General features: G+C 33.0%; 1 protein-coding gene across 1 annotated transcript in view; it reads left to right on the top strand.

Annotated features, from left to right (window-relative positions):
* LOC129220057 (dynein axonemal heavy chain 5-like) overlaps positions 1-19,670 on the top strand; it is a 274,414-nt gene that overhangs the window by 171,412 nt on the left and 83,332 nt on the right. The window contains exons 52-55 of the mRNA XM_054854398.1: positions 3,517-3,662; positions 9,167-9,382; positions 10,477-10,614; positions 14,125-14,252. Of these exons, the coding sequence (XP_054710373.1) occupies positions 3,517-3,662; positions 9,167-9,382; positions 10,477-10,614; positions 14,125-14,252 (628 nt within the window). The remainder of the gene's footprint in view (positions 1-3,516; positions 3,663-9,166; positions 9,383-10,476; positions 10,615-14,124; positions 14,253-19,670) is intronic.

The raw sequence follows: 19,670 nt of genomic DNA, 5'->3' as shown, positions 1-19,670 counted from the left end.
TACTGTTTCTAAATTGTTATTTCAATATGATTTTTTGTAAAAATTACTTCTGGAATGAAATTATGTGAAAATCCGATTATTAGGTTGATTAAAAGTTATTAAACGTAAGTTGATTTTTTTTGAATGGCACATTCAACTCGATTGTGTTCAATTCGATGGAATGCTATCTACCAGTAGCGTAGTGAGAAATTTCAACTGGATGAGGCAATGCCAATTTTTTGCTGTGCTATTGGTAGATACAATCTTATTCGATTGGATAGAATTTTGTTTGAGTTGAATGGGCCACTTCACCTTAAAAAGTTTCAGTTGTACTTGAATTTTTTTCAATAGTGCGATTTTCTTTACATAAAAACACGAGTTCACAGAAATTCCTAGTCAAACTCGCTTAGTTATACTTTGAAATACAGAGGGCTTTTTAAAAAGTTAAATTGTCTCAAGGAAGAAATAAGTTCCCTAATGCATCTAAAAATTAAAACACGTATTTAATTTACATTTTAAACTGATGCAAGTAGAACCTCTGAATTCCTATTTTACAGTTTACTAAACACATCTTGTCGTAAAACAAAATATTTTTAAAATTAACCTAACTGACATAAATACACACTTTAAAATTTACATCACATTGCTGAAAGTAGTATTACGGAATCCTCATCGTCTTTGGGCAAAAGTTTAATTAATTGACTGTTGGTCAACTTTGACTTATTTTGTTTCAGTCGAACGTTTAATAAAATTTAGTGTGGTAGGTTCATTGTTTCAAAGCTTTTCAAAATACGAAAAGAAATGAATTTCAGTTTCAAATGTCTGGAAATTTAAATACAACCGACGACAGGAAAAAGTCTTACTTAACTCGATCTTGAACAGAAGTATGTTTATTTCTTTTCAATAAAAAGACATCTTGAAATACAAATGCAGAAATCGTTTACAGTTTTACTACTTAACAGTCATTTAACTCAATATTTTTTGATTTAATTAATTTGACACATGGACAGATTTTAAAATTTACATCACATTGCTAGACAGTTGTATTGCAGAATCCTCGTTTTTACATGCAAGTTGATTCTATTGTAAAATTCCATAAAAATGTAATTTATAAAAGCTATTTTTTTATTTATAAACTTTATCAGTTGAACACAAATAATATATGTCCCCTTTAACACTAAATTCTCTTGGATAACATTTTTTCTAGAATTAGACCCCCCGACCTCCTCCCTTTCCTTTTATCATCAAATATAGCTGACATGTTTTTGAGATTTTAGTTTTTTTTTTTTTTTTTTTTAAATTTACGGTGAGATTTTCCGAGTCTCCTTCCTGTAACGTCTTCCAGTTCAGCTTAAAACTATACTTTTAATTATTAAATTTTGAAACATTAAGGTTTGATATCCCCTTAAGTTCCCTAAAAATGTTTTTAATTCTTCACCGCTGAATCGTTTTCGGAAGGGATCATTCACGGAAATTCTTACCGTTATAGTTTTTTAAAGACCAGTCTAAAATTGCAATTTTAAAACTCCAGTTTAATTCATTTTTCTAGAATCCCCTCCCCCCTTCGTTTTCTCACCTTTACATCAGCAAAAGACAGCTTAAACGTTATTTTCAAAACATCAGCTTCAACAAATATCTCAGGAAGGTATCCCTACACCTTTGCCCGAAAATTAAAAATATGGTCTAAAATTGCGTTATTAAAGCTAAAATTAGAATTTTTTAAATTAAAAGCCCTGAAAATTCCGAGTATTCCAGTCTGTGGCTCCCTGAGCCTCTCTTTTATAGTGTTAAAAATTTTGCATGAAATATATGTATTACATTGAAATATTTCTTTAATACATGCAACAGAAATAACTTTTTACTTATCCAAGAATTACACGTTTTTCGTCAAAATTTTCATCATATATTATTTAATTTTAGTTCATCAAGTTGTACATTTTTCTTAAGTAGGACATGGTCACTTTCTAAAATATAAAATTTTTTATTAACGTGTCGAACAGCAGATTGAAAAATTGATTTAAGTAAGGTAAAAAAAAAGGTAAATTTCTCAGAATTATCTTCTGAACCAGTGGTTTTAAACCTTTTATTTCCCAGTCCTATTTTTGAACAATTCCATGCTCGATATATGTGCTGAGACACACATACATTTATACAAGCCTATATAAGCTTTAGTAGTTTCAGAAATCAGATCAAGATTGCTGATATAACTTTTTGCACATATTTCAAGCACAGAGTAGAAATTCAAACATAATTTTTTTTATTTACTATGAATTTGTGTTAAACTTAAATTGTGAGACTCAATTTTCATAAATTTATAAAGTGTAACAAATAACAGAGGGATCCTTCTTCGAAGCATAATCGATGGTCAAACATCTGGATTACAATTGTATAATTTTTAAATTTCGTTATTTAGATTCTTTTACAACTTAAACAGTATGAAGAATAAAAGTTTATTTAAAACAAAATGTGAATGCTCAGAGATGTACAAGTGCTTAATGTACAAATAAAAACGTATAAAATGTACACAAAATATGGAGCTCAACGATCTCCGAGTGCTAAGTCAATTTTCAAATGTTTAAGCATAATGTAATGAATAGTAATAGAGATAAGTAACTTGCATTAAATTATTCCAAACCAGACCAAAAGAGTTACAGCTGAAAGTTCTGAAATCAACATCAATGTTTACTAATACTTTCTGCGTAGCTTCGCAGAATTTGGCACACGTGATGAAATACGTCACAATTTTGTAGCACAAAGTTCTTTCAATTAAGTTTATGAGTGAGGGTATTGAAAAAATGCAACAAAATTTACAGTAAAAATAACGTCATTTACTTTAATAGTGTATACGTACAGTACACAGTACAACCAACCAATCTTCATCTAGCCCTTCTCAGTGCAGCAAAGAAAGCAATGATTTTGCAAGTGTGCCCAAATGTGACCAAACATGTTTTCAAATGTGTTGACGAACCATCTGCTGCCTGGACTCGTGTGTTGGCACTCGAGGTTCAGTATCCAGAACACATTCGGAACACTTTCCTTCTGACGAGCTTATTCATAACACTTCATAGCGCACATTCACATATTAGGATCACTTTTTCTGAAACAAAGTGTTCCAAATTGTGCAGGTTTATTTGCAGTGTGTTCACCATTATTTCGATGTAATATCATCCCGTTTGATGAACGTATTGCTAGCCTGCACCTGATCTAATACGAGGCTGTCCACAAATGATGTCACGCTTTCAGGGGGAAGCAGGTTCGTGAAATTGTGACAAAAGGGAGGGAGGAGGTAGAAACAAACGTGACATACCACCTTTTTTTAGCATAAGACTATAACATGGAAAAATGGTTTGACATGTGACTTCTTCTAAATGGTTTGAGGATGTGTAAGGTTAAGTGTGACACATTGTGATAAAGAAAGAAGGGGGTGGGGGTCAAAAATGGCGAGAAAAGGGGACATAATTTACGGTCAGCTACGTCGTTCGAATGGAAGCGTTCAAGCAGCATTATTAATGCACAGTTCTTCCTTTGTGGTTTTAGCGACTGTCCGAAAGTTGGGAAGGCCACCAGCATTGATCATGTACATCATGGACTCTGTTATGATACTATTCCAAAAGCGCCTTCAATCAGTTCAAGTTGATCCCATGAGAAAATTTGTCAAGCCATCTTGGGAAGAATCTCTAAAGGCAAGTAAAATGTGGTGCTTCGGTAGTTGTGACTCAAATATGTGAGACATATTTGGTCTAGTACATATAAGAAAACAATTCTGTAGAACCTAAACTGTGGTCCACACAACACTAAAAAGATAAGAGCTTTTAAAAAAGAAAACTTACCCTCAAATAAACGGGTAGAGGAGGATTGCAAATTTCATTATTTATGAAAATGAAAAATAGTGGAATTCTTATCTTCCTGTTTTGTTTAAAGGACCCCAAAGCGTACACACATTACATATATGATGGGTATATCAATTTTTTAAAAAGGACCTTGACGTATAGTTTTTGAGTTTTAAATGGAATAGAGATTGCATAGGGTGATAAGTAAAATAATAATACAATATCAAATAAAAATTGAAAACAAATTAAAAACAATAAATAAATAAATAACATTTAAAAAACCCTGATGAATAACCAGCAGTAACAATATAGATTAAAAACACATACAAATGTCGGGGAATGAAGTCTATGATAAAACTGGTAAACAAAGTTTTGTTACATGAAAGATTTTTTAGTGTTCCTGGGGTAATTTTTAACGCTGATTTCAATTTACCACTTATAATTTTTCCATCACCCGCAGTTTTTGTTTATTCATAGGTTTTAAGTTATTTATTTTTCCCATGTTTTCCTACACTGAATAATGATAAAACTGAAGATTTAAATTTCATAAGAAAATGTAACTACTGTTCCCTAACCTATGTGCTTCAAAAGATATTTTTAAAAAAAAATTCAAGTGATCAGTAATTGAAAAATTAAATAAAAAACATGATTTTAAATGATATTTATTAAAATTTTAATATTTCAAAATAATACATCATGTGAAGAATTTCGACGAAGCATCTTTGCAAAATGTACGAATAATTTGGAGAAAATTTATAAGACACATTCAAATAGACACTTATACTGCCGTGTGCAGGTAAACGGCAGTATGTGTAGAAATTAGTTTTCGAGATTTTTGAAGAAATGGTTGTTGGATTCAATACTAGCAGTTCGCAACTCCAGAGCTCGAATACGCTACCTTGCGGTGATTAACAATACTACCAAAAACAGTCCATTCCAAGTGTTTTCTTTGGGATAAATTACAGGCTTCAGACAGTTTATGGTCTAATGTAATTTCAGAAGAATAGAAAAGAAAGCTTCCCACAAACACGATAAAAAATTACTGTCATTCACAAAGCGTCGAAGCAAGTTATAAGTTACGGCATTTGTTTGTTTTACCTTTTTTATCCGCCATTAGACAGTGGCTGCAGCGCCCCCTATAGTTTATTGGAGTTGCGAATAGAAAAATGTTGGAATTAGACGTTTTTTTCGCACCTTTTTTTCAGCGGAAACCAAATAAGCAAGCTTGTACAATAAAGCTAACGTACAGCAGATGACAAAAATGCAAAAAAATTAAAAATTTGTAGTTACAGCCCTTTACCTACCCACCGCAGTATACCATATCATAATGTATACATGTATCTGTTTTTATAACTTTTTCATCATTTGGAAAAGGCCGTAGCCGGATTTCTATGTAAAACCTGCCCTTGCAGCTTTTTCGACTCGCACTTAAGGGATCATTTTCGTGTCAAATAAAAATATTTTAGCCAAATTTTCAGCTCTTTATCAAAAACAACCTTCGAGTTTTTTTTTTAAAAACCTGTTTTTTCGATTTTATTTTTTTTCATAGTAAAATTCAAAATTAATGAATGCTAATTTTTTCCCTTATTATTAGCAACAAAACACATGAGAAATTGTTATATTCTAAATTTTTAAACGAAACGAGGAATTTTGGCGAAGGAAATAAAATTTAAATATTTCTTTTTCAATGCTTTTCTGAAACGTGTCACTCAACAAATTTTGTCAAAAAATGTCTTTTATACTCCTCTACACTGCGGATTTTTTTCGAAATTTTTGAAGTGGTGGAACAATACGAAAAAAAGGGTTTCTTTTTCATAATTTTGCGTTTAAACAAATTTAAGTATTTTTTTATTGCTAAACAATTTATTTGATCTAAGTCAGTAAATAATAGTCTGCCGAGTAAAAAAGAAAATTTAAGAAAAAAATTATTTCGAAAATATACTATCTTACCAAAGAAAAACATAAAGAAAACCATTAAAAGACTTCGACATATCCTTCATGAAGTTATTAGATATGTAAAAAATAAGAAAAAAAATGATTGAAGAGTTTTTAAATAATTATTATTGAATGCTAAATTGTACATAAAGTCGATTATATCTGTACAATTTTTTCATCATGCTACTAGGAATAATTTTTCAGTCTTGATCCAATAAGGACACAAATTTCTAAAATTAAAGTAACTTTATTATGATTTAGACATTGTTTAACGTAATTATTTTAAACAACTGACAGTTAAATTTTCAACAATTTATAATGATTTTTTAAGTAAGGTTAGTCATCGTCACTGTCTTCATTCTCAACGACGTTGACTTTTCATCCATGAGCAGACGACTAAATATATTTCGGAAGGCTTTAATATTTTTGCCAAATATCGAGCATGAGACAGAAAATATATGTCAAAATCAAATGTCTCAAACTGTATCATATTTAGCTGAAATGATGAATGAAGATTTAGCGATTAATCATGGCAAAATCAGACCTAATATTATAAAACTTGAAGTGAGATCGCGACATATTAAGTTAAAAACAGATTGTCGCTTTCTTGGTTATCAGTCAGATATACGAATGACACTGGGATTACTCGATGTTGTTGTGACTGTGCTAATGGTGGACGTACTGTCGGATGTTGCTCACATATTGCTGCGATCATATATTTTCTGTCTCATGATCAATATTTGGCAAAAATAATAAAGCCTGATGAAATATTGAGTCGTCTGTTCATTGATGAAAAAGTCAACGTCGTCGTGAATGAAGACAGCGACGAAGACTAACCTTACTTAAAAACTTATCATAAATTGTTGAAAATTATTGTATCTAATGTCAGGTTATTTAAAAAAAATATGTTAAACGGTGTCTAAATTATAAACAATTTACTTTAACATTTGAAGTTTTTGTCTTTGTTGGATCCAGACTGAAAAATTATTCAAAATAGCGTGGACAAATTATATAATAGTCTTTATGTATAATTTAGCGTTGAATAATATTTGTTTCAATCTCTTTAATCATTTTTTATACTCCTAATAACTTCATGAAGAAACTGTCTTGGTTTTTTTTATAGTTTTCTTTACGTTTTTTCTCTGGTAAGAAAGTATTGTTGATTTAAGAAAAAAAAATTTTAAATGAGTTTTTTTACTCAGCAGACTATTTTTTACTCACTTAGTTCAAATGAATTTTTTAGCAATAAAATATATTTAAATTTGTTTAAACGCAAAAAATCACTTTTTTTTTGTAGTGTTCCACCACTTCAAAATATTAGAAAAAAAATCCTGAGAGTAGAGGAGTATAAAGGACATTTTCTGACAAAATTGAGTGACACTTTTCAGAAAAGCATTGAAAAAAAATATTTAAATTTTATTTCCGTCTCCAAAAATCGGCTATTCGTTTAAAAATTAAGACTGTAATAAGTTTTCATGTATTTTATTCCAAAGAAAAGGGGGGAAATACTATTCATTCATTTTGAATTTTACTGTGAAAAAAAAAATTAAAATGGAAAAAACAGGATTTTTTTGAAAAACTGGAAGTTGTTTGAGATAAAGAGCTGAAAATTTGGCTAAATTATTTTTATTCGACAACAAAATGATCCCCCTAGTGCGAGTCGAAAAAGTCGCAAGGGCAGATTTAATATAGAAACCCGGCTACGGCCTTTGTTGAAGATTTGACAAATGAGTGTTGAAAGGGGACAAAAATGACATTTCATCTATATTTTTTTTCTAAATAAATTTAAAAACAAAATGAGACTAACATATGTTTTTACTACTCTTTGTGAGCATTTGAGCAAAACATCCATTTACAACATTGAGCACAAATTGACTATAAATGTTTTAATGAAATATTTAGCACTAGGACGCAAAGTTAAAAACTGAGAAATTAACACTTTGATTTTTAACTTTCCCAACAGAAAGTTATAATGATAGTATTTCGGCAAAGCGTTCGTTTAATATTGAAAATTTCCAAACCCCCCCCCCCCCCCTTTTTTTATTTCCTTTCCTTTTTTTTTTTTATAAACTATCTTTTTTATTATGTAATCTGAATTAAGTCGGTTTCAAAATTTCTTTCCTTAAATTGCCAAAAGATGGCAGCACAAATGATTTGCCAGATGCTTTGTTAGAGGTAAATACATGTGTTGAATCGTACAGAAAACCTGCAAGTTTCGCGTTATTAGCCTTTTAGCCATAATTTAATCTTCAATTTTCCCAAAAGGTGATTTCAGTTTACTGATTGAACATATCACGTTTTACAGACGTGTTTGATCGAATTTACAACCGACTTGTGCAACAATTTTTAGAATATTCTGTTTTTATCACGGTTTCACCCTTTCTTATTAAAAGCTACGTGTCTTTTTTTTTTTTTTTTTTGAAATAATAATAACTTTACTGGAGCAATCAATTCCTTCTGCAAGAAGAATAGCATCCTGCGCTCGACCCACCCCCTTAAAATGCTACATAGCATTCCCTACACCACAAACGAGATTAAAGCTCCTAAAACTCTCCTGACATGCCTTAAACTGAGAGCCCCGTTATGACATTCAGAGGCTGCAGTTTCGTCACTGTTGTTGGACTTATCAGTCTGGAATAGTCAATAATTAAGTTTTAAGCTGATTTTCTTTCATTGAAGCTGAGTGTGCCAACAAACTGCACACCAACAAAATGCACCTGCGAGAGTTCTTAGCAATTGGTGTGGTTCAACCACAGAGTAAAGGGTTTGACTCAATTGAAGGAAAAGTTTGGGTATCAAGTAATAAGTCAGTGCTTGTTCAATGCCTAAAATTCGGCTACCTTCGTTCAAATTTTATATTTTTTGAACAAGGTTTATATACATTGTAAGCATAAAAAGGAAAGTCGCACAATGCTGTACAATTTCGTTCGTCCCTGTTGTGGACTCATCAATAGCAAGGACGAAACAGCAGTCTCTGGATGTCATACCTGAGCATTCGGTCACGTGACATCCAATAGCCAATTAGAAGCGACATTTAGCTATACGTGCATACAAACATAGATGGATACATAAGGTCGGATTTTAAAAGTGTAGATTCGTGAATAAAAATCCTTCTAATGTTTCAACTACACCTAATATATCTTAGAACAGTTTCTGAAAACTGGCGTATAAAACATTCCACATCCGTCTAAACAACATACCACTTGTCTCACCTTCCTATCTCTCAATGTTTTGCTGTTATGACACTTCAAAGTAGGGATGTCCTTTCTGAAACACCCTGTAGGTGCTTCCCATGGAACAGTCAGACGACAAAGGGTGTTGGTAACAAAAGAAAGATATTTAACAGAATGTTCTCTAAGCTGGAATCATGTGGTACCCTTAACCCCTCGGACGGACTGTCACACATTCATTTACTCTTCTAGTTTATGTCAACAACTGGCTTTCTAGCGGCCCTTCAGAACTTCCCGAAAGACACCATCAACGACGAAGTTGTCGAACTGTTGGAACCGTACCTCAGTATGAAGGACTACAACATGGAGACGGCCAAGAGAGTATGCGGAGATGTTGCCGGACTGTTGTCCTGGACAAAATCGATGGCGTTCTTCTTTGGAATTAATAAAGAGGTGTTACCGCTTAAGGTATGTTGAAGTTATAAGTATTTCATCGTCGATATGCCACTGCCTGAGGTATGTTTCGCTTTTAATTATTTTAAGGATAAAATTTCCTCGATCTTTTCAACAGCGCTGAGTCTAGGTGGGAACAAGCCCCAAGTGGCAACTTCTGGGGACGGCAAATTCAACCTGTTTCTGTGCTTTTTTCGTTGAAATTCGATACAAAAACTTCAAGGAAGATAGGTAAGGGCAGCAGTTTCAAGATTTGTCTCGGTTTGGAAAAATCGAAGATACAGTCAAGCAATATTTCCAATTGCAAAAATACCACGATTTTCCTTGATGGCGAGATTTTACCTTTTTTTTGTCCGAAAAGAATATTTTGAGAGATATAATTTATGCGCTTTGCTGTCAAAAATAAGATTAGTAAAACTTCATCGTTTCGACGTACGAGATTAAGCTGCCGCACTACTTTCAAACGCACAATAGTTCAAGAGAATTTTGCACTCAAAATCAAGCCAACTGATGCCAGCGCCAATCGAGGATCATCCGTGTTTATTAATGGTGACTGGGGCACGTAAACTATGTCGTCCCTAAACAACAGGCCTTAACTCCGTCTTGGTCACAAAGTGCTACAAATCAATCAACTCCCCGGGGGTGCTGGACCAGGGATTGCTCGGCTTCTGTTTTGGATCAAAAAAGAGCTGTCTTTAGGGCCCTAACCAAACTTTTAAACCACAAATAATGGTAGATACGAAGGACTATAGATTGTTACATGATTTTGTCTTAATACTTCACTAATGTTGCATTTTAAACAACTATTTTTTCTGTTAGTTTGAAAGACTTATTACCCTAGTAAAATTTACAATACCTTTATTACAATATGCTTGGCTGCATACAAACTGTTTTATATAAAACATGGAATTGTTTTTCTCACATTTTATTAAGTAGTAACTGCAGAGTAGCTTTTATGAGATCGGATCATTATGTGAGTGGCGAAAGGGGGAGAGCAATTTCTTTATGATTTTTCATGAATGGCTTATGTGTAAAGGTTTGATAGCTCAGAAGACTTAAGTAATGAGTAACTTGTTGCATTTGAGGTCTGCTTTTTGTGTTACGTTTAGCACAACTTGGCTGTTCAAGAAGCTCGACTTGCAGTGGCCATGAAGGAATTGAAATTGGTGGAACAACAGCTAGAGGATAAAGAAAATGAATTGAAAGAAGTCAAGGCTCAGTATGAAGATGCCATTGCTGAGAAGGAGGTAATAATTGCGATTTTCTCTCTCCTTCAACATTTTCTTTCAACATAACTTCTGAAAATCACAACGCTTTTGTCGAACAACATACTTACAGGGCGCGTTATGAAAATAATTAGCATGTTTTTTTTCCTAATGAGACTGTTCATCGAAGCGTGCTTCAACTGGCGGGAAAATGTGAGGGGGAGGGGTGTCCTTTCTCCTAATTCCCGAAAGCATTGTTTGATGAGGATAATCTTAGGAAATCCAAGACATCAACTGTAATTTGAAAGCAATATCTTTGATTTTAAGAGTAGTTTAAATAAATAAAAAAAGAAAAATTTAAAAAAGGAAAGAACTTATTACGTTGCGTTTGAAGTTTGAACAACTAGTTCAGGTTCTTTTTAATTTTTGTAGTTTGGTTTTAATATTAAAGATTATCTATTTCTTTTGATAAAATAAACTTAGGTGCAAAAGCTCCATTTATGTGCACCATGTCGTACATATTGTCGTGCCCCGACAAAGAAAGTGATACAACTCAAAATCTTGAAGGAAAAAAAAATAAATAAAAAATAATAATAATAAAAGAAAAGAAAAAAAAAGAAAAAAAAAGCGTACTAACCATTTATTAAAAATCTGAATTTAATGCTCTTTCTTGTCACCTAACTCGCGCAAGGTTAGCTTAAATAACTGATGCGTGGAGGCGTAAAAACGCTATAGTAATCCATGATGACACATCATTGAAATTTAATTATTTAGAAGAAAAAAATTTGAACTTTAAGTGGGCATTATTAATTTAGACAGCAAAAGCTAGCCAGTAAAGATCACATTGAAACTTTTTTTGCGCTTATTGTAATATTTGGGATTAATCACTAAATTTACTATTGTGTAAAACCTTGATTTTCTACAATGCTGTTTCTTTCAGTTGCGTCACTTTCCTTGCCTGGATGTGATACCTGACACCGGGCAAGAAAAGCAGTTCAAAAACATTTTGACAAAATTCACCGTTCTGATGTGTTATTTATGAAACACAGAAAAATATAAATAATCTAGCAGGGATTTTCCGATAGTAAAAGCTATAAACTATACATTACATGTAATCTGAAATGCACACATAATTTTACTACTTAAACAAATTCCTAATATTTTATAAGTCAAACCATCATAGATGGAAATTTTCAATGGGGTCGTTTCCAAAATTTTAAAAGTATTTTTTTCTGAAAGAGCATGCTTAAAAAGGATAGAATCTGACCCTTTTTTAAATAATTCATTAAGTTTAGTATTTAAAAAAAATTACTTTGCTCTTTCATCGTTTAACGCTTCTGCCGATGACATCACAAATGATGAAATGCCATTCAGTGTTGCCATTTTCACGGTTTAAAGTATTTAATTCGCATCTTTACTCACGTGTATTGGCAACGATATGGTTGATAGCAAGCGTAGAGCGCAATTGTAATTCGCTTCTTGATTGTCATAACGTGGAAACGCGGTACAAAGATGCGTCAAAGAGCATCATTTGTGACGTCATCAAGACCACGCCTTGTTTGAAAAATCGGAAATTTTAAAAAAATAATTAAAAAATAACTGTCGGGAAAATGAAAGTATTTCCTGAGTCCATGTTATTTTTCTTTTGCTCATTCTATCAATTTCAGTGACAAAAAGTACTACTTTTGACTGAATGAAACAACCCCATTACAAATAAAATTTCTCATATCATACATCATTAAAACTTGAATTTTAAATTAATTTGGATAGTAAATGTTTAGATTTGATAATAAAGGATTTAAGTTTATCTCATTTTCGTAAAGTGTTCTGTTGACTAGGTTTTAATTCACCACATTAAAATGTGAAGCTTATGTTCGTGAAATGTCATACATTTAGTCAAACAAGTCTCATATTGATATCTGCAGTTAACAAAGCAAATATTTATTTTCCTTGATCATTTCTGAAACAATGTAGGTGTTCGATTTTCTGCTAACATACGCAGAAATTTATCTAAACAATCGAGTAAACAGATAGGTCACATAATGAGTAGCAAATGAATACAAATCTTGACCAAAATACCGGAAGGAATAACTTATAAATGTACATTACTCGTTTGCGGAATCATTTCGCTTGCATTTTCGGCCTTTGTGTGCTGACTAAGAGCTGAAAACTTTAAAACTAATTCTTGTCAAATTTTATGGAAGTACCTTATGTTATCTCTCGTACTATCGTGGAAGTTGAAAAATATTGGTTTTTGAGAAAATTTTGAGGTTAAATTACGTTGCCACTTACATTTAGGCATAAGAGATCTTACTGATTTTTACATAATTTCATCTCCAATGCAGAAATTTTATCTGTTGAAGAACTGTTAGATTTGTGGTAGAGTACGAACCATTGATGCATAAAATGATTAAACGTAAACAAGAGGTATGTAAAGATTTTTGCGATCAGGTTCAGTAGATTTTGTGTCATAGGATGGGACTTCTTATGTGTTTATATGATTCATTAAACATATAAAGCTACAAGTATTTTCCAAAATTTGTTTAGTTTATTATTCAATTTAGAAATATTTGGATAAAAAATGACATTACCTACATTTAATCTTCAGTTAAAAAGTAATCTTTACTAATAATAAAGCTGAAAGTCTGTATGTCTGGATGTCTGTTACACGGATAGAGCCTAGACCGTTCGGCCGATTTTCATGAATATTGGCGCAAAATTAGTTCGTAGGATTGGTTGGGGTGAGCACCTTGAAACGCTTTTTTAAAAATTCGATTTTGTTCTTTTTTTATTCCAATTTTAAGCCATTATTGGTGGATTTCATTCCTCTGCACCGAGCGAATTACCTTAACATGGACGAGTAAATTACCATAACATGAACGAGTAAATAACCAGAACATGAACGAGTAAATTACCATAACATGGACGAGTAAACTACCATAACATGAACGAGTAAATAACCATAACATGAACGAGTAAATTACCATAACATGAACGAGCAAATTACCATAACATGAACGAGTATATTACCATAACATGAACGAGTAAATTACCATAACATGAACGAGTAAATTACCATAACATGGACGCGCAAATTAACATAGCATATTGGCGAGAAGTTTATCATCCATTATTTGTAAATATACAGGCGAACAAAATGAGCATTTAATTTTCTACTAAGAGCAAAGCCGTGCGTGTAACACTAGTCTTAAATAAAAGTAGATGCGTAACTTTATGAATGCAGATATAATGATACGATGTTTCCAAAATGAACGGAGTGTTGTTGCCTTTTTATACAATGACTCAATTGTTGAAACTTTTAAAAAAATCCAAAGAGGTATAAATTAAAATTTTGTGCGATAAAATTACTGTTTTCTGCACGCTGACGGGAAATTTAAATTTTTTATTCTGTAAAAGCCTGATTATTGAACATGTGTCATCTTGACAAAACTTTTCATTTCGAGGTAGACCGTGCAATACCGGGCTAGTTTAAATCAAAGTGTTAATTTTCCTTGTTTTCTGAGAAATCAGGACTATTTGCTCTGTTTTCAGAAACTGGCCGAAGAAGCAGCAGTATGCCGAAGGAAAATGTCCCGGGCTTCCATGTTGATCACGGAACTGGGAGGAGAATACAAACGATGGACCGATGAGAGCAAACAACTGAAAGAGCAGATTAAAAAGTAATATGCCTTGGTTAAATTTCGTTATGGTGTGCATCCTCTGTAAGCAGTCACGTGAATACACTTAACCTGTTTATTATAAAATCCCTATATATACGAACCGACGCATCAGCTTAAGATTAGCCATTTTGGATCGGAGAGCGTGTTTGTCTTTCTGGCGAGTTACCGCGTTTGGTGATTGTTCACTGTGAACAATTATTAGCGGCACACGTGAATTGTTTATTAAATAAAATATTATTTTCGACAAATTTGGCGAAATCCGAAACTTTGCTGTAGTAACCCTAACAGTGCAACAATGAAAAATCCGATCCAAAATGGCTAAACTTAAACTGATGCGTCGGCATATCTATATAGCGGCTCTAGTTAATTACAGATACCAAATTGATTACATTGATTACACATTCGTAAAAGAATACTCATATGTTCAAAAGTCATTTAAAGCTAGTGAACTTAATAGGGAAAACATTCTAAGTTTCATTTTCGTCATGGCTTCACGGGTTACATATTTTAAAAGGTTGTTCTGAAACACATATAGGGTTGGTTAGGGGAAGTGGGTCACTGGGGCAAGTGGCTCACCCCTCGAGAACTGAAATATGCATAAGGTTTTTATACATTTTTACATTGATTATAGGTTATCACAGTAATTGGTTTTGCGTATAAGTTTGGTGTGAACTTACTTGAGTTTCGTGGATTTTTGTTTCTAGGTCATAGAATTTAGTTTAAAAAAAAAATCTGAAAAATATTTTTTTGCGAGTTTAAGCAATATTTTTTAAAGAAGTGTTTTCTGGTTAGTTTTATTACTTTTTTACAATCATTAAACCTTCTTGTATAGTTAACTTTAAGTGCATACTGCAACAAGATTTTTTTTTAATAAAATATTATTAATAACTGTTTAAGAGGAGGGGTCCTACTTACCCCGTAAATTTTCTCTATAAGGGGTAAGTAGGTCTTCTCACTAAGTTGTAAGTGGGTACCCCATAATTGTGAGGATTTGAAAATCAAAGCAACTCTGATGAAATATTTGTATTAGTGATATATAAAATCAGTAAAATGTATACCTCTGTAGCCTTTCAATAAATTTTATAAATGAAATTGCTTTATGTTTTGTTTTAAAATTTTCCGTGATACAGATTTAAAAGACAGTAAATATTTCCTAAATAAATGCATTTCCAAAAAAAATAAACAAACAAATAATTCAAACTAAAAATTTACATACCTTATCAAGTAAAACTCTCTTACGCCTTTTTAAGTTATGCTTGATTTAAATTTAAGTAAAAGGGGGTAATTATGGGGTAAGTGGGACACCCATCTGATTTTTTTAAAAATGTAATTGTTAAAATATTTAAAGCATTATTATAGAGAAGTATAACGAACTTTTGTTTAATAATAATGTCTGAGATAAAATGAGATAAGAAGTTTAAATTTCTTCGTTTTAAAACTTTTGTATAAGGTTTCAAAAATTAACTGTTCTCAAAAAAGGTTCCTCTTACACCCAACCAACACTGCCGCAATGCGAAGCACAAAAATCGTATCTGCAGCTGAATTCAAAATGAGTTATTATTGCCATTTCAAGTTTTGCGTCTCTGTTAATTTGATTCAGACGCAACATTTTCAGATTTTTTTTTAAAAACTATTTCCCATTTACAAATGACTATAAAACATTGTATTTAGGTGAAATATGCGATAAAGAGCCACCTGGTGACCGTAAGTTAATTTTGATAAAAGGTGCAGATACGAATTTTGCGCTTATTACGGCAGTTAGCAGGTGAAAGCTAGCTGAAGGCTAATCCTTCTTGTGGTATGAAACGTAATGTTGTTTTCCTCTTTAACTTTGAAATTTTAACATTAAATGTTTTGTTTTGGTATTGAAGTGACTTATTATTACAACTATGCTTAAAAAGGTGCATGGACAGTACAGGTCTTATTTTTGTATACTTTGTTTTTTAACTCCTGTAACGGTACTTTTTTCCAGTCAAAGCATCAAATTTCTATTTTCTAAATTAATCATTGGTTAATTTATGTGCACTTCCTTGATTTTTTGCTTACTGAAGACTTGATGTATCGTAAAATATTGCTAAAAGCCAAAAGGCCAAAGTAAATTAAATCCTCGAATAAATATTGCAAAATAAATAAATAAATAAATAAATAAAATTGTTTTGACGGTACTTTTCTGTGAAAGATACGTCATTTATGTTTGGCGACGCAATTGGCGATATCTGCAACAATATAGAAACACTAAAGTTTACAAATTGAAGTAGTTGAATGTCACCAACTACGAAAGTTTTCGTTTGCAGTAGCGATAAATAAGTTAAAATCGCCAGAAATAAAAAATGCGCCAAGAGACGTATCTTTAACAAAAACGTACCGTTTAGAAGAAAGGAAATGTGTCTGTCGGTCGGTCTTTTTGTACTAGTAACTTCTGAGGGAATAGTCCAATTTATTAATTGTTATTATTAATATTATTATTATTATTATTTTTTTTGCAATAACAATTAAGGAATACTATTTATTTTCCATGATCTTCGAGATTCTCAAATCATCCGATAGCCAAATCAAGCTCCGATAGCCCGATGGCTAGAGCGGTGGGCTTCCAAACGAGTGGCCCTAGGTTCGGGTCCCAGTCGGAACGAAAGTCTGCAACGTACTTTTTCATTTAAAAGCGCAGTATCAGGTTCATTGATGTATGGAGTCATTGTAAACGGGATTGGATTGCTAGGGATGGCCTGCATCTGAGCTCTACAGGGGTCAAAATGGTTAGTGGATTAATTTTAAGGGATTCGGAGTCAAAAAACTAAGTTGGAATGGGGGGCATGGTTCAAGCATCAGGTATCGAGAGAATGAAATTTTTTTGGGTATTGCTAGAAATGGAAATAAAGTGACGAACAAGAGTAGTAATGTTAACAATTGTGATTTAGGAAATTTCAGGGTGTTAAATAAAAGCAACTTAAGCATGCTTAAAGTTTTCTATACCAATGCTCGCAGTATTAGGAACAAGATGGATGAATTGAAAAGCATAGTTATGGATGAGAAGTTGGATGTTATTGGAATTACAGAGACATGGGCTACCGAATCTGATGCAGAGTTATTACATATTGCCGGGTGTAATTTGTTCAGACAGGATAGAGTAGGTAAAAGAGGTGGTGGGGTTTTATTTTATGTTAGAGACAATTTCATTTGCAATGAATTGGTCATAAATGATAAGCCTACTGATATTGATATGGTTTGGCTGGAGTTGATGAGCAGTAAGGGCAAAAAGCTACGCTTTGGAAACATTTATAGGCCACCTAATTCAAACCAGGGACAAGATGAACAGATGTACCGTATTATTAGTGACATGTCCAGTAAGGGATCCGTTATCATAATGGGGGATTTCAATTTTCCGGGTTTTGATTGGAATAATTTTTATCCTGGTAATGGCAAAGAAGAGGAATTTTTAAAAGTAATTGGTGACTGTTTCTTAGATCAAGTTGTAACTCAGGGAACTCGAGAGGAGGCAATTTTGGATCTAGTTTTTTGTGACATAGGTAGTTTTGTTCAGGGGTTGAGTGTAGGGGAGCATATTGGAGATAGTGATCATAACAGCGTTAGGTTCCGGGTTAAATTTGAAGTGTGCAAAGATGATAATTTTAGGTTTGTGCCCAATTTCAGAAACACTGATTCTGTTGCACTTAGGCAGAGCTTGAAAGAGGTTTTTTCGTCAGGGTTGGAAAATAGCGACGTAGATCAGCAGTGGACGGAATTTAAGGATAAACTTGCTAAAACCGTTGGGGACTATGTTCCATTTAGGAGAAAAGGTGTTAATACCAAAATTTGGCCCATGTGGTTCTCCAGGGAGACTAAAGAAGCTCTTAATTATAAGCAAGCCACTTTTCGTAAGTTTAAAGAAACTGGTCAGAGTGCGGAGAGGCTCCAGTATGGTAAGGCAAGGCGAAATTTTAAGTATTTGGTACGGATTCAGAAAAGGGAATTGGAGCAAAGGCTGGCAGATGACATTGATGGGAACCCTAAGAGGTTTTTTGCTTACGCTAATTCTGGGAAAGCTCGAAACAGTCAAATTGGGCCTTTGGTTGATGAGTATGGAAATTTAATCCAAAACGATAGGGATATTGCAAATGTTCTGAATAACTTTTTTTCCAGTGTGTTTAACGATAACTGTATCTCAACAGTTGACACTAACAAGACACAAGCTGTTATACAGCTTGAGGATTTTGTATTTTCCAGGGAGGAGGTTTTATTTCATTTGAAAAAGATTAAAGCAACTAAAGCTCCGGGACCAGATAATATTTATCCAAAAATTTTAGTTGAATGTGCAGAGGAATTAGTGGATGTTATTTTGAATATTTTCAATGATTCTTATAACTCGGGGACGGTGCCAGAGGACTGGAAGCTGGCTAACATAACGCCACTCTTCAAGAAGGGGTCTAAAGGTCTTGCTGGGAATTATAGACCTGTAAGTTTAACTTCGGTGATTTGTAAGACTTTCGAAACTTTGATCAAAATTAAGATCATGATGTTCTTAGAGACTAATAGTCTGTTGACTAGTTTGCAGTATGGTTTCAGGAAAGGTAAATCCTGTACTACTAATTTATTGCATTTCTACGACAAGGTTACCTCAGCTTTAGATAACAAAAAATGTGTGGATGTTGTTTATATTGACTTTCAAAAAGCTTTTGACAAGGTACCGCATGTTGCTCTTCTCAGCAAGTTAGCTGACATTGGAATAGGAGGAAAAACTTTACTTTGGGTTAGAAATTGGCTTACTGGTAGGAAGCAAAGAGTAGTTGTGAGAGGAAATCATTCTAATTGGAGTGATGTTTTAAGTGGGGTTCCTCAGGGATCAGTTTTAGGGCCTCTTTTGTTTATTATATTTATGAATGACATCAATGAAAATATTTCTGGAAGCATGAATTGTTTTGCTGACGATGTAAAAGTTATGGGGATTGTCGAAAATGAAGAACAAGTAAAACAGCTGCAAGAGGATTTAGATCATATTACTAAGTGGTCAGATAAATGGGGTATGGCAGTTAATGTAGGGAAATGTCAAGTGCTACACTTAGGTCATGGAAATAAGCGTATGAGATATCATTTACAGGGTTCAGTCATAAATCAGGCAGAAAATGTTATGGATCTGGGTGTCTTTATAAATCAGGACTTCAAGTTTAGTCAACAGTGCAGTATTGCTAGTAACAAAGCCAACAAAATGCTTGGGTTCATCAAGAGATCTATTTCAAACAAATCTAAGAAAGTTCTTCTGCCTTTATATAGGAGTTTAGTAAGACCTCATTTGGAGTATGCTGTTCAGTTTTGGTCGCCTTATCTGAAGAAAGATATTTTCGTATTGGAAAGGGTTCAAAGAAGGGTAACTAAATTAGTAAGGGGACTCTCAGATTTAGATTATGATACCAGACTTAATAGGCT

Source organism: Uloborus diversus, chromosome 4 (genome assembly GCF_026930045.1).
Source record: "Uloborus diversus isolate 005 chromosome 4, Udiv.v.3.1, whole genome shotgun sequence".
NCBI classification, from domain to species: Eukaryota; Metazoa; Arthropoda; class Arachnida; order Araneae; family Uloboridae; genus Uloborus; species Uloborus diversus.
Note: the sequence above shows the minus strand (reverse complement) of the source record. Positions and strands in the feature narration are given on the sequence as shown.